Source organism: Drosophila persimilis, unplaced genomic scaffold (assembly GCF_003286085.1).
Source record: "Drosophila persimilis strain 14011-0111.01,24,50 unplaced genomic scaffold, DperRS2 tig00000191-arrow-pilon, whole genome shotgun sequence".
Taxonomy (NCBI): Eukaryota; Metazoa; Arthropoda; class Insecta; order Diptera; family Drosophilidae; genus Drosophila; species Drosophila persimilis.
In genome coordinates, this window is record NW_020825298.1 from 852,290 (window position 1) to 866,901 (window position 14,612).

A 14,612-nucleotide genomic window follows, 5' to 3' on the forward strand; every position below is an offset into this window, starting at 1 on the left:
TCAAGGAACTCTACGAATCTTGCGACACCTCAACACAGAATTTGGTAAACGAGATCAGAACTAGAAAATCTACCTATCTTTCCTGTATAGCCTGTAAACATGCCATTAATAAATGAATATTCAAAATCAAAAAAAAAAATAGTTCACAAACACGCATAGTTATTCAAGTATAGTCAAATTGTGGGCTTTGAAACTACAATTCTACCAATACGCTGCTTCTAGCTCAACTAGAAGCGAAACTAGTGCATATCTATCTTTCTAGTAAGGTGTATAATATTATATAGACTATATATGAAGGAAATAATTAAACTATGTATATTAAATTCTTTATTTCGTATCGATAATAATGGTCGATGTTTCAAATAAATATCGATATATCAATATTAACATCCCTAGCAAGACAGCAAAAACAAAAAAAAACCAAACAAAAGGCCAGGCCAGTGATACTTTGAGTTTTTAAAGCAAGAAATCCTCCTCAAGACCTGCCAAAGAAGTTCCCAGAGGAGAGTGTTTTCCACAGTCCCCATTTAACTATAGCAATGGTAAGTGATTTGGCCAAGTCGAACATCAATTACCAGAAGCATGACTAATGGCCCTGTGGGCGTGTTTTGTGGTTCGGTGATTGCTTTTGTAAGATAAGGTCCGGTCCGGTGGTTTCTGTTTCTATGCATCTATAATTAATATGATATTTTTGCTCCACAGGGTGATAACAAAATATGCGATATCAGCATCGAAGTGCTGGAGGAACTGAAAAAGTTTCGCTTCAGTAAAAGTAAAAACAATGCGGCTTTGATATGTAAGCTAAAAATTTCCATGTCATGGCTAAAAGTATAGTCATATAGGACCGGGGCCTATGCGTGTCCCCAACCAATTAAGTGGGGATGTGATTGATTGATGATCTCTTTCTCTATTCCCCTTCGCTGCCCAAAATAGTGAAAGTCGATAGAGAGAAGCAATCTGTGGTGCTGGATGAATTTATTGATGATATATCCGTGGATGAGCTGCAGGACACACTTCCAGGCCATCAGCCGCGCTATATTATCTATACATACAAAATGGTGCACGATGATCAGCGTATATCATATCCGATGTGCTTCATATTCTATACACCAAGGGACAGCCAGGTATGTGCGCCTTCAGAATGTACAAAGCATCGCCATTAAAATGGGATTTCAGATTGAACTGCAGATGATGTATGCCTGCACAAAGAGCGCTCTGCAGCGCGAGGTGGATCTCACACGCGTCTACGAAATACGAGAACTGGACGAACTAACCGAAGAGTGGCTCAGGGAGAAGCTAAAGTAGAGGACCACAACATAGACACGCCCATACAGGCCGTTGTTCAAAGCAATATTTTATGATGACTCTTATTTTGGAGGAGATTCTTTTACTATAGTATACACTTTATAAACTGGAGATCAGATCAGGAGCCAATACCAACGATGCATACCAATACCAAACAAACCAATCAATATTGACATATATGACAATTTTTACGACACAAATCAATATATAAGTTTTATATATACCTACAGTAATGACAATTTTATGTACCACTATACGTATACGTATAAGGAAGTTTTTAGTGTGTTTAGTTTTTTGCATTTAAGTCGGTATAACGAAAAGAATACGATCTTTCCATTGACATTAGCAATCGTAATGATCTTATAGAAGCTGTGCTTGCCAAATTCTACATGTATTTATTGTAAAGATACAAAGCAAACATGCAAATATTCCATTTTATATTAACGTACATAAATAAAAGTGTTCCATATTATCTAAAACCCCCAAGCCGTCCATTTAGTAGTGCAACCTTTGGGCCGCCGTGTGATGGAGCATTGAGTAGCGTCCCTCACTGGGCGTGGGTGGTGGCGGCGGCGGTGGTGCTAACATGTGAGCCATGGCGGCCATTCCCATTTGTGTGGCTGCATTTGGTGGACCCAGATGATGCAGTGCATCGTGATGATGCATGGCTGCCGAGGACGGTGCACTCCCTGCCGGATGATGGTGATGGTAGTGATGAGACATGGGTGGAGCAGGCGGCAAGGGTAGATTCAGGAGGTTGTTGTTCACTGCATGGGTGCGGAAGTGCAAGCTAAGACTGTCGGCAGTATCGAAGGCTTTATCACAGTCGGGACACTTGAAGTGGGCATGATCATCGTCGAGGGTATCCAGACCCACGGGATCCGTGTCTATGGCCTCATCATCATCATCATCCACAATATCGTGGACCGTGCTGGACTCCAAAGGATGGAGCTTCAGTTTGTGTGATCGCATATCACGTCGCCGACTGAAGGCTTTGCCACAAACATCGCAATGATGATTCTTGATGCCAGTGTGGGTTATCATGTGCTTGGACAGATCACCGGCCGTATAGAAGCCCTTCTGGCACAGCGAGCAGATCTGATCCCTCACACCGATGTGGATCTTTTGATGCGCTTGAAAGTTGCCCAACGCTGAAAACTGTTTGGAGCAAATCTCGCATTGGAAGGGTTTGTCGCCCGTGTGGGTACGTTCGTGCACCTTCAGATTGTACTTCTGGGCAAAGCGCTGGATGCAATAGCCGCACTGATACGGTTTCTCTCCCGTGTGCGTTCGTATGTGCTGGGTAAGCTGAGCAATGCACTTGAAGCTCTTGTGACACTCGTAGCAGGTGTGTGGCATCTTGGGCAGGGGTTTTGGTCCGCGTTTCTTGTGCTGTTCGGGCGGCTTGCGCTGATAACGCGAGCGCCGTTTGCTCGTCTTAGTGTCCGCAGGCTCCTCCTCATCACTGGAGATCAGTATATGACTCGGGGCTATGGGTTTCTCTACAAAGTCCGTGTTGGTGGCTGCATCCTGACGCCAGGACTCTAGTACACCCAAATATTGACGCAATCTCAGATCGCTGTTTTCGCATTGCTGCTTAAAGTGGAAAGCTACACCCAGACGGTAGATGCAATTATTGCATATAACCGACGGCAAAGCATCTGTCTTATAGACCTATCAAGAAAAACATAAACATAAACAAACATTTACTTTACTCTAATTGGTACTCATACTCGTATCTTGGCGCACTGCATCAGCATCACAGAGGGCATCATGGCAAAGTCTGTGCTGTAGATGGACGTCAGCGGTCCTGGAGTGCCCTCCTCCAGGCAAACGCGACAGATTTTGTGAATATTGTAATCCATTTTTCTTCTCTGGCCGAAAAATTAACGAGGGGGAGCGTTTTGACTTGCTGCTGCGACCGCAACTCTACATTTATACCCGATACATATGTATATACATAGTCAGTATGACTACATTGTGCGATACAAAGTGCGGGAGAGACAGAAAACGTGACTGAACGTATCGTCAGGCGCAGCGTAGCTACTGTAAATTGATTTGTTCCTTATGGCTATAATAATGATGCGATCTGATCCAGATTCGGCAATCTGGTATATATGGTCATTCTTTATTATTGTGCGTTTATAGTTTTCTCGTATTTTCAATATTGGGGATGCCACATATTTGCATCCTTTGTGGGGGCGGAAGTGGGCGGGGCGGAGTTTTGAAATACACTTGTAACAGTGACATATCACAGAAGTCTGGATACAAAATATCGTTTCTCTAGCTCTTATAGTCTTTAAGCACTAAGCGCTCATAGGGACGGACAGACAGACAGGGCTCAATCGCCTCGGCTATATACACTAAATGATTCCTTCTGGATGTTACACACATCCATTTTCACAACAAATATAATATACCCTATAGTCATTTTAGTATAATAAACAGTTCAGAAAAACAGCTGATGACCAGGGCTGGCAGATCGTTGCGCAGGGCTCCGGCATAACACACTAAATAAGAAAAAGGTATGACCTTATTTCGTTTAGCGCTGACGTGACAGTTGATTTGTTTGATTAAAATAAATGGGAAAAAAAAGAGCAGAGCAAGAGTGAAATTCAATTATACATAAATCAATCAATCAAAGCAGGCGCTACCACTACACACAGAGTGTCCCTGCTTGGCCCTACAGCCCGGAAGACATCGGCGCAGGACGTGAAAAGCACGCAGAACTAAAGCCTGCAAAATTGGAGCTGCTCGGTGAAATTTTGTGGTTGGGACACTGCTGCTGCTGTGGAGGCGCCCCCACCCCCAGTCCGTATCGTATTCATCCCCAGCTCCCTGCCGCCACACACACCAAACACACAGTCGCAAGATGCTGTGTATACAATATTAGCGATTATTGAGAAACTACGCGCAGAACACGCACACACTTAGGCGGGCATATACACGGACCAGGTAGAAATCCGCCGTATTTGCAGCCGCAGCAGAGCTGCCCATGTGCCGGCAAAAGAAGCAACAACACAAGATATTTCGCTGAATTATTTATGCTTTTATAAACAATTCCACCCCACTCCACACCCCACGGTGGAAGGTCAAACAAACGCAGAATAGTTTGTGTGTTCTAGCGAATGAACAGATAGATAGATTTCCGCGCCAGTTATAGTTTGGAGCTTGCAATGGCAACAAGTAGAAACGAAAGCCTGGTACCGGACGCAACGCAGCTGCTGCAGGAACGCCGTCATCAGCCAAATGGCACTGCCTCTGCAACAGCAACGAACGGGAAAGCGTCAACAGCACCCACGACATCCACGATGATGGCCAATTCGGGTACTTTTATGAAATTTAAAACATATCTGCTGGCTCTGCGTCCTTGGTCGCTGTCTGCCAGTTTAGTACCCACGCTGCTGGGCTCCGCGTTGGCCTATCGCTCCCAGTGGGCTGCGGAATTCTCGTTACTCACCTTCTTCCTCACTGCCTTCACCGCGGTCACGGTCCACTGTGCCGGTAATGTGGTTAACACCTATTTCGATTTCATCAAAGGCATTGACAAGCAGAAGGCTGACGATCGCACGCTGGTCGATCACATACTCACCAAGGATGAGGTAAGCAAGCGATCGGATCGGCTCGATATTAATTGCTGTTTAATTAATGGATTATAAACATGTTCTGTTTTTCTCATTCTCAGGTGGTTTCGCTGGGCGCCATCTTATACATGGCCGGCTGCGGGGGCTTCGTGCTGCTCGCCGTACTCAGTCCGGCCAAAATGGAGCACCTGGCACTGATCTACTTTGGTGGTCTGTCATCGAGCTTTCTGTACACAGGTGGCATTGGTTTCAAATACATTGCCCTGGGCGATCTGGTCATCCTGATCTTGTTTGGGCCCATCTCGGTGCTATTCGCATTCATGTCACAAACGGGTCATGTCGATTGGACAACAATGGGCTATGCCATACCGCTGGCCCTCAACACGGAAGCCATCCTCCACAGCAACAATACGCGCGATGCGGAGAGCGATTGCAAAGCGGGCATTGTCACCCTGGCCATACTCATTGGACGCACTGCGTCGCATGTGCTCTACGCCATGCTACTTTTTACACCATACTCTCTGTTCTTCATCTTTGGCCTGAAGTACTCCCTGTGGTTCCTGCTGCCACTTGTAACACTCCCGCAGGCCTTTAAGATCGAGAAGCGGTTCCGTAACGAGCAGACGATGCATCTGGTGCCGCGGCAGACGGCCAAGCTGAACTTCTTCTTTGGCATTCTTTATATTGTGGCCTGCTGCTGTGCCCAACAGTTGCCCACATTTGTGCTTCGGAAAGTTTAAAAAGGGAGATTACTACGAGACGACGGAATCAAATCGTAAATCGCTGCAAAATGTTTAGGGAATTTCATTAGTTTTTATAGTCAATGAGTGTAGCCGTAACCTCGTCTCGTGATTTTGTTCTATTGAAAAGGAAAAAGAAAACCTGAAATGTAATTTTGTGTCAATTTCGCGCAGGTTTTGATGTTGCACAAAAGTTTCGAACGCTTGCTAGTCTCCCAATAAGTCTTGTCTTAAACATCATTTGGAACTGAACATATCCTATGTACCCTACCTATACTGTATACTCGCTTTTATTTATTTCACCTTTCATTACTATACTCTTCCTCTCTCGCGCGTTGGGAATCACGGACCAAAAGAATGTCGATGTGCAACAACAGTCAGTAATCAGCTTATATATATCCTTGAACATATATATGAATAGCTGAATTGAATTGAAATGTTAGTTAAAGTTAAAAAATCATAGCCATAAATGGTGCAGCAGATACTTAAGTTTTTTCGTGTGTGCGTGTGAATCAAAATGCAGATTTACTTTATAGAAATGCTTGAAATGCAGCTAAGTTAAGGATAATTCGTGTGTGGAAGCTGGCTTTGCTTTTGTGTAACCATTGTTAGAGTTTTTACATATATTATATACACCATATATATATAAAAATATACTATACATCTAGATCATGTAAGCCCAGTGTCTAGCGGCAGGCTCAAGAGTGAGAAATATCGAAAGCGAAAAACACAAATTTAAATTTAAATTTAAAGAAAAAGAAAAGGGGAATATATACACAAATATTTGTAAAAGACGAAAGTCGAAAGAGCAACAATTGTTTTCCATTAACAATAACAAATAGCTTTAACAAAAGAATAGAGAGAAGAGAACCGAAAGAAGGCAGAAAAGTCAAATCCATTTGTATCCAAAATCCATTGTGTAATTTTGAGCAATTTTACGTGGCAATAATAATTTGTACGCTTTGTTTTTTGGTACATTGTACAAGACGATCCAATCATTTCATTCATTTATTTTGTTCTACATAGGTACGTATATGTATTAAATGTTTTTGTTCTGTTAACTGAAAGAGGATCAGAGGATCGGATCACTATACGAAGTGAAGTTGAGTAGAAGAGAAAAACCAAACTAAATGCAAACTTTGTAGACTACAAAACAAACAAACAAACACCACAACCAACAATGAACAATAATAATTATAATAATAATATTGATAACTATATTAATTAGAGAATGTATACATGAAATTGTGTTTTGTATATAGATTATTAAGCTAGCTAACGGCATAAGGCGATATGTATGTAAATATGGCAGTAACTTCAAAACCAACTCAAGACTAAGTTCATGACGAGCCAGCTGAAGTGTTAGTTAGATGCCGATTGATGAGTTGTGTGTGGAAGTGCTACATGTTAGATCAAGACTAATTTCAAGGACAGTCGAGCCCCATTACCTTTACCCGTGCGCTTAATGCAAGAACATCTTACGATAATTGTGGTAAGATTTTATTAGTGAACGCTTCCAGAAAAAGATGATATGCCAAGGACCTATATGAGAAGTATGTTTGAACAAAAACTGAATCTTAACAGAAAACCTATAAATTCTAAATTGTAATTCTTCTTCAGTACCCCCACGCTGATTGATCAGCATTCCTGTTCTGGGGTCCTGGCCACCAACATGACCTCATATGGCTTCACTGCAGCTGTGGCACCCTCCAGTGGCACCTCCTCCGGCATTTGCCCTGGGATGGAAACCAATTTAAAGTGCTGCAGAACGGTGGTGGTGAACATGAACAGATTCTGGCGTCCCAGAAGATCGCCCATGCAACGATGTCGGCCAAAACCAAAAGGATTGAATGCCTCTGGAAGCTTCAGCTGACCGTCGAACAGGTATCGCTCAGGATTAAAAGTCTCCGGTTCCGGAAAGTCCACCGGATTGATGAGCATTCCACGGAAGCAGGCTATGACCATCGTGTCCTTGGGTATCTCATAGCCCGCCAGTCGTGTATCGCAGACAGCACGATGGGGAATACCAAATGTATGGAGCATGAACATCCGCACTGCCTCCAGGGTGATGGCTTCGCAGTAGGGCATCTTCGAGCGATCCCGGGTCCACTCTGGTATGCGCTCCAGACCCACCACCTCCTTGATCTCGGCATAGGCACGCTCTTGTATATCCGGCCGCAGGACCAAGTGCATGAAACAGAAACCGAGACTCTTGTTGGTGGTCTCCGACCCAGCAAGGAACATGTCCAAACAGATGGCCAGCAGGCTTTCGTCCGAAAACATTCCCTTGTCGTCGTTGCCCGCCTCCTGAGCACGCAGATAGCTGTCCATCAGATCGCGGGGCTCATCGAAGCTCCGATAGGTGCGACGATGCAGCTCGATCTCCTTGCTCATAAAAGAGTAGAGCGCACGATGGCTCTCGACGAAGCCATTGTAGCCGGAGTAGTCCGGAGCAATAAATCGTAGGAGCGGAAAGTGACTGAACAGCGCACCCACCATGTCGATGTTCTTGAAGAGCTCAAAGAAGGTCTCCAACAGTTCAGTTATCTCCACGGAACCCGGGTCATAGCGCTGTCCACTGAGCATGCACCACAAGGTGTTCAGGACGTAGACGCTGGTCAGATCGTGCATTTGGATCCGGGCCTGATGCCCGCCCTCACGACGCACCACCGCCCGGAGGTCCTGCAGGAGGCAGGTGGCCTCATTGTGGACAATATCCGTCATGCCACTTCTGGCAAATCCAAAGTTCTTCAAGTGCCGCAGAATGAATCTACGCTGCTCCACCCACATCTCGCCATCGGTAAGGAGGACTCCCAGACGCGAATTGAAGGTCCGCAGGCGATAGAAGATGCCATCGGGCCTGCCATCAATATCCTCATTGGTCATCATCTCGCTGATAGCGTCGTTTGTGTAGGCAATCACCACCTTATCCTTGCCAATCTTCAGGCCAAAGAAGCCATAGGGATTCACATACCGACTGGCCAGCACATCGATCACCTTGCAGAACATACCCAGGCGACATCTTAGCTGAGAGATCTGCAGGGCACTACCCACAATCGGATACCATCGGGGTCCTGGCGGAAATCTCTTCGGCTTGCGTACTCCTCCCAAAAGCACCGCCAACAGGGTGGCAAAGAAAATCCAGATGACCGCATAAAACATGTTTTCCTTTCGACGATTACTTTCACTTTTCCTCGTTATGCAATTTCCACTCTGCTGCAATCGGCTTCGACTTCGGCGTCTCCTCTTCCCCAGAGTCCAGCGGCTGACGTTCACCCAAATCGACTGAATCCGCTGACGTGACGCGGTCTGTCTTTTATAGATGTTTTGTGGAAAAGCTTTTTCTTTTTTTCTTATTGGCGGAAAAGTTTTTCGAAAGACTCGTTTAGGGAGTTGTGTGGGCAGTTAAGAGGAAGATCAATGGGTAAAGGATACATTCTTGTTCGCCATTTACGAGTTATCCCTGAATACAATAGAACTGAATAAGGATTCATAATGGTACTGTTTTTCAGAAAATATCCTTCATCGATTGTCTGAGAAATGGAAGCTAAGTTTGGTTGATATTTGCTTTAGATGTTCCCCATACTGATTTGCAATCTCTTACGAAGCTATGTCTTCAGCTTTACCCCTTAACCACTTTTGTAACAGTTTCTAACAAATTATCACCTGGGTGCAAAATGGAATATAAAGCAGGTTTTACGTCTTCTTTGAATTCAATCTTAAAGAAGATTTCGCTGATTCAGAACAGTCTAAGAATATGCTCTTTACCAGTTATGAAAATCTCTTAGGAATTTTGCATTCAATATCTCATATTTTGCGAGGAGATATAATATACCTAAGCCACTTTAAAGCTGCGTTTTAAAAGAGTATGAAATATTTTATTTATGATTAAAAACAATGTTAAAAAATCTATTTTAATTCGTGAGTATCAAATATATAAAAACCAATTTGAATTTGTACAAAAACTACCTACAAATCGCTACAACGTCAATCCGAAAACCCGAATCTCCATCTACAGAAAACTACTACCTACTCCTGACCCCCATTGTTTTTGCAACATCTCTATTATTACACAGCTTTTACCTTGGAGCCTTATAGACCCAGATCTGAACCGAAAACTGACCCACTGCCTGTGTGGAAAGTTCAATAGTAATTTCTAGGGGATTGACTGACGTAACAACCCACCGACCGACCCACCGCAATGGTCATGAGCATGAGCCGCTACCCGGTACTATTTCAAAACCAGAGCCCCAAAACCAAAGTCAAGGAAAACAAGAAAAGCGAAGAAAACGCACAAATGGATAGAAACCCGTTTGGTGGCTGACCGAACGAAAGGAAAACCACAACCGAGATTGAGGCTGAAAACTGAAAACTGAAGACTGAAGGCTGGGGTAGCCTGGACAACTCGATTGGATGAGGCTATTATGTCATCGCCATTGCGGAAAGCAGTGGGATGGACTTTGTTTTGATGATAACTTCGCGCGGTTCCGGTTTTTGCGCGAAAGGGGCCAAAAGTGGAGCTGAAGCTGGGACTGGTGCCTGGAGCCTGGCATCGTAGGCAGCTGGCATCGATTTTTGGCATCCAATTTGGAGCTTAAACATGACTGCAGCTCGGAGAGATTGCCCATTTGAACGCTGACAGCGAAGCTCAACGGTCGTGACAGGACACGCAAGCAGACTCTTCTTTACCAGCATCAGGATACAGACATGGGATTCAGGTGGGTTCGATCCACATCTGTAAGTGAAAGGAGGAACCCCCTAAGACGCAACATCATCCTCTGCAGATTCATACTATTGGCTGCCATGGGCTTGGGGGCTATGTACATGATGCATCAGCTGGCACAGGATTGGAACAGGATACGTCCCATCCAAGGCATCACCATGCTGGCGGGTCAGGTTAGCTCTGGCTTGAATCTAAACAGACTCCCAGCTCTGGCGGGTCAGGCCAGTGCCGCCCTGACTCGGATTCGTGGTAGAAGAGAGGCGCCATCATATCACAGACAGAGGCATGAACTGGATGGGGTTCGAGGCACTCCGGACTCTGGAAGGGGTCCTTATCGAGCTCCACCGCCCGCCATCGACTGGAAGCGCATCCTCTCGCGCGATCCCTTCGAGTGCCTCCAGTCACTAATCTGCCAGCTCATGTCCGGCGCCGAGGCGGCTGCTCCCGAGGCTGAGCTCCTCATGGACTACCTGGAATCATCGCTGGAGCTGGCTCCGGCCAAGATCGGACGCGCCTTCAGTCGGGGTCTGGCGTTGCGCGGCTTCACGGATCGATGCTACAATGAATATCCTTTCTGTCTGTACTCCGCGAAGACAATGTTGCGCATCCTTCGCTGGTTCAGCGAAACGGGAGCAGTCCCCCAGGATGTGGAGGATGGGCAAAAGGGAGAGGACTAGATGAACTTTCGTTAGGTTAAGACTTGGTTTAAATAAAGTTTAAGGCAAAGAGATAGAGAAATGGTCTGCATCCGTTTGATTTTCGATGCATTTTCCCCAAAATATTGTATGTGCCATTCCTTTATTATATCATTACATTGTTGAATCAGAAAAACTATGAGATTTGAATCGATCCAGAACTAATCCTTAGTTTTTACTCAATCTTTTTACATATATTTATGTGGCAACCGCGGATATCGTATCGTATCTGAAGAATCAACATCGGATGACTGCATCATATATAATTCGTTTTTCTCTACAACTTGCTTTATATCTTACTTTAGCTAAAATCAATTCCCATCAAACTTGTACACAACTGATTTGATTATAGAAAAAGTTTATTAATAACAATACATTTTCCATTGCGTTTTTCAGTATGCAAAAATATTCAAAAAGTACATTCTATATTAAAAATGATAAAAGAAAATAAACGGAATGAAATCAAATCGAAATGGTTTGAGAGCGATGATCGATTGATCCTTTTTGGGGTAGATTACGATTTAGGAATTAGCTTCTATTGTTTCTTGAATATATTTGAGACTGCGATTGTCGCTTTAAATAACAAAATGAGCTATCGCTAGTTCTGATTTCAAAATAGGCTTTCAAAGCGCACAGCAGCATTAACATAAATATTTAAATAGTTAATAATAAATAGTTGCATTTGTTCAACATATTTTGTACATAAGAGAGTGGTAGTGGAATATAAAGGGGTTAAGAGAGAGCTTCTGTTGAGATATCCTTTGTGCACTTATGGTTTGATTTGAGCGCCAAAAATTATAACCTAAAAATTTTATGTATACAAATCGAGAAATAATTTCTTAAAATTCGAATAAAAAGCAACTTCAGCGAGGAAGAAAGAGTCTTATGGCACCCCAGAGGCACCCTTGAGGGTAATGCTAGTCACATCCTTTACAATCATCTCAGCCACCTGCCAGGCAATCTCCTCCTGCACATTGTCCTCTGGCAGATTGACCAGCTTCCTCATGGCATTTTTGATCTTGCTACCGCTGACGCTCAGCGACCACGGCTGTGACTTGAGCGTCACTGCATCTACCGCCTCAAAGTCTCGCTCGTAGCGTCCCAGGGAGTTGACAAAACCAAATTTCAAAGCACCCACTGGTCGCTGCCAGAGCAGCTGTGGATTCGTCAGCTGCCGTGCATCGATGTTCAAATTTCCAGCTGCTGCTGGTGGCTTCGTTTGGTGATCCATCGCCGCCAGCAGGGTATTGTGCTGCGAGATGTGCGTGCAGTCCGACATGGACATGGTCTTGCGATGCCGCTGCTGGGCGGAGACGTTGGAAGCCCGTCGCAGGCTCAGCTTGTGCTGCAGCCCCGACAGAGAGTTGTTGCTGGACTCTGGCACATCCTGGGCGGTGACCAGAGTGCCCCGCTTCGCCTTTAGTTCATTTACATAATTGTCGAAGATGTGGGACTTGAGGAAATCAGCAAAGTACTTCTGCTCCAGATACTTGGCTGTGACGAGAAGGGCAAGATCGAAGGCCTGCCACATCTCATCAGGACCGCAAATGGCCTGCTCCACGCGCAGCCGGAGCTTCTGGGACATCCACAGACGGCACTCTGACTGCAGGGAGAAGTATCTCCCGTAGATGATCATGGCATCGGCCTGGGCCGCCTGCTGGTCCTCATCCCCGGCGAAACTCTTCCGGAAATTAACGGCCGTGATCCAGAACTCCAGGCACTCGCGCTCCTGCTGCTGCTCTAGATACTCCGTAAAGTAGAACAGAGCGAGCTCGCTGTACAGGACATCGTAGATGTTAATGGTGCCCTCAACCTCGATCAGCTCCAGACAGTAGTTACAGTAGTAGCTGCTCTGCAGAAAGCCCTGCACATGCTCTCGCTCCAGCTGCTCCAAGACATAGTCCCGGGCCTCATCAAAGCAGCTGGCAAGGATGGGATGGTTCGGCAGCGACTTATCCCGGCCACAGAGAAGCAGGGATATGTGCGCCAGGATAACAATGGGCAGCTCTACCTGCAGATTCGCATTGACTATCAGGTACTTCTGATAGATGGCTATGGCATCGCTGATGCTCGCCAGCGAGAGCTCGTTGCAGGCCTTCTGTTTCTTGATCTGTTTGTTGGTCTCCGCATATATGCGGCTCTTCTCGTCGTCCGTGAGGGGTTTCCGCATGGATAGATCGCACAGCGTCTTCAGTTCAGGTACATCTTTCTCTTCGTTTGGCTTTTGTTCTGCTTTGGTTGCAGGCGCTTCGGGCTCTTCGTTCTCCCCCTCCGTCTGGCTCAAAGCCGCCCTCTTAAAGTTCTCTATATCTAGATAGAACTTGATCAAGGGCAGGGCCTGTCGCGTCTCTGGGTACTGGATGAAATAGCTCAAACAATTCGGTTCGCTGACAATTGCCGCCAGATTCATGGAGAGCCGGGAATTGTACTTGAATATGTCTGCCAATGAAAAACAAAAAACAATCGTTGAGAGAGAAAGGTGCGAAACGTGATAAGCAATTGTTCAGGTTAATTACCATCATCAGGGCCCCCGCCATTCAGCAGGCTGACGGCATCGGATGCGCCATCGTTGCCGTTGCCGTTGCCGCCTTCCTCCTCTTCCATAAAAACCTCATCACAGAAACTGGTTGTGGACCGCAGCGAATGGCGCTTCTTCTGCGCCGCACAGTCTATCACGTCCACATCATCATCAGTGGCCACCGCGTTGTGGGCGCTGCTGCGACGACGGCCTGCAACCAAAAAAAAAAGAAATTTTTCGCGGATTGGTGTCATTGCATAGAGGGACAGAAATTCACCAATTCTAGTCACTTACTGGTTTGCCTCTTGATGTACTTTAGCATCTTTACATGCTACTGCTTGGGTGCTCAGTTTGTAGCCTTTGTTTGTGGCAATTGTTTCTTAATTTATGCGTACTTTATAATTTTTATTGTATTGCGCGTACTGTTGACAAAGCTGGACCAGTGTGACCGCGGATTTCTCGCTAAAATATACGGTCTGACCATTAAAAATATACCGTAACAATACCGATTTCTTACGTCGTATGTTGCTTGCAACATTCGAGAAACCGAGCAGCATTGTCCCTCAACATGGCGCGGATTGAGCAACATTCTTCATACCCTAGGGAGAAGGATATTATAGAATTGAGGATATGTTTGTCATCCCAGGCTCTAATTAATGCAGAAACTAGTCGTCTTTGTTTTAAAGCTGGTATAACGAAATATTGCAGTTAGTGGTCCTCTTACAGAGACGAGACCAAGAATAGATATCGGGATCGAGATATACACATCCAAGAAAAAGCATGACTTTTTAATACAGCTTGGAAAACAGAATTTTAACATTATTAAAGAAAATAGGGTATACAATTTCACCATACTCATAGATACCTGTTGACCAGTAACAATGACGTAACATTCCGTGCTTTGACTTTATTTGTTTAAGCCTTATTTTAGAATAACAGGTAATAATAAAAGGTGGGACTTTAAGTCAGCCAATCTTGTAAAAAATGTATAAATCAATGGAAATTATTCAACAGGATATCAAAATTGAACAATAGAAATGATTACTC

General features: G+C 44.8%; 5 protein-coding genes across 5 annotated transcripts; 3 read left to right on the plus strand and 2 right to left on the minus strand.

The window, feature by feature from the left end:
• The first annotated feature begins 422 nt into the window (after window positions 1–422).
• On the plus strand, window positions 423–1,784 carry LOC6595559 (glia maturation factor beta). Its single transcript, XM_026988363.1, has 4 exons — window positions 423–542; window positions 703–796; window positions 934–1,124; window positions 1,177–1,784. The coding sequence occupies exons 1-4, from the start codon at window positions 540–542 to the stop codon at window positions 1,303–1,305; spliced, it is 417 nt and encodes a 138-aa protein (XP_026844164.1). The 5' UTR covers window positions 423–539; the 3' UTR covers window positions 1,306–1,784.
• LOC6595558 (zinc finger protein 205) lies at window positions 1,782–3,370 on the minus strand. The gene is made up of 2 exons (XM_002020870.2): window positions 3,039–3,370; window positions 1,782–2,979 (listed from the first exon to the last, which is right to left on the minus strand). The coding sequence occupies exons 1-2, from the start codon at window positions 3,168–3,170 to the stop codon at window positions 1,801–1,803; spliced, it is 1,311 nt and encodes a 436-aa protein (XP_002020906.1). The 5' UTR covers window positions 3,171–3,370; the 3' UTR covers window positions 1,782–1,800.
• Window positions 3,371–3,907: 537 nt separating this feature from the next.
• Window positions 3,908–6,616, plus strand: LOC6595557 (ubiA prenyltransferase domain-containing protein 1 homolog). Its single transcript, XM_002020869.2, has 2 exons — window positions 3,908–4,907; window positions 4,991–6,616. Exons 1-2 carry the CDS (start codon window positions 4,482–4,484, stop codon window positions 5,627–5,629), a joined length of 1,065 nt encoding a protein of 354 aa, XP_002020905.1. The 5' UTR covers window positions 3,908–4,481; the 3' UTR covers window positions 5,630–6,616.
• Window positions 6,617–7,251: 635 nt separating this feature from the next.
• On the minus strand, window positions 7,252–13,996 carry LOC6595469. Its single transcript, XM_002020866.2, has 4 exons — window positions 13,860–13,996; window positions 13,564–13,776; window positions 11,933–13,486; window positions 7,252–9,009 (listed from the first exon to the last, which is right to left on the minus strand). Exons 1-4 carry the CDS (start codon window positions 13,885–13,887, stop codon window positions 7,268–7,270), a joined length of 3,537 nt encoding a protein of 1,178 aa, XP_002020902.2. The 5' UTR covers window positions 13,888–13,996; the 3' UTR covers window positions 7,252–7,267.
• Window positions 9,600–11,082, plus strand: LOC6595470. The gene is made up of 2 exons (XM_002020867.2): window positions 9,600–10,347; window positions 10,414–11,082. Exons 1-2 carry the CDS (start codon window positions 10,337–10,339, stop codon window positions 11,027–11,029), a joined length of 627 nt encoding a protein of 208 aa, XP_002020903.1. The 5' UTR covers window positions 9,600–10,336; the 3' UTR covers window positions 11,030–11,082.
• Window positions 13,997–14,612: the final 616 nt, after the last annotated feature.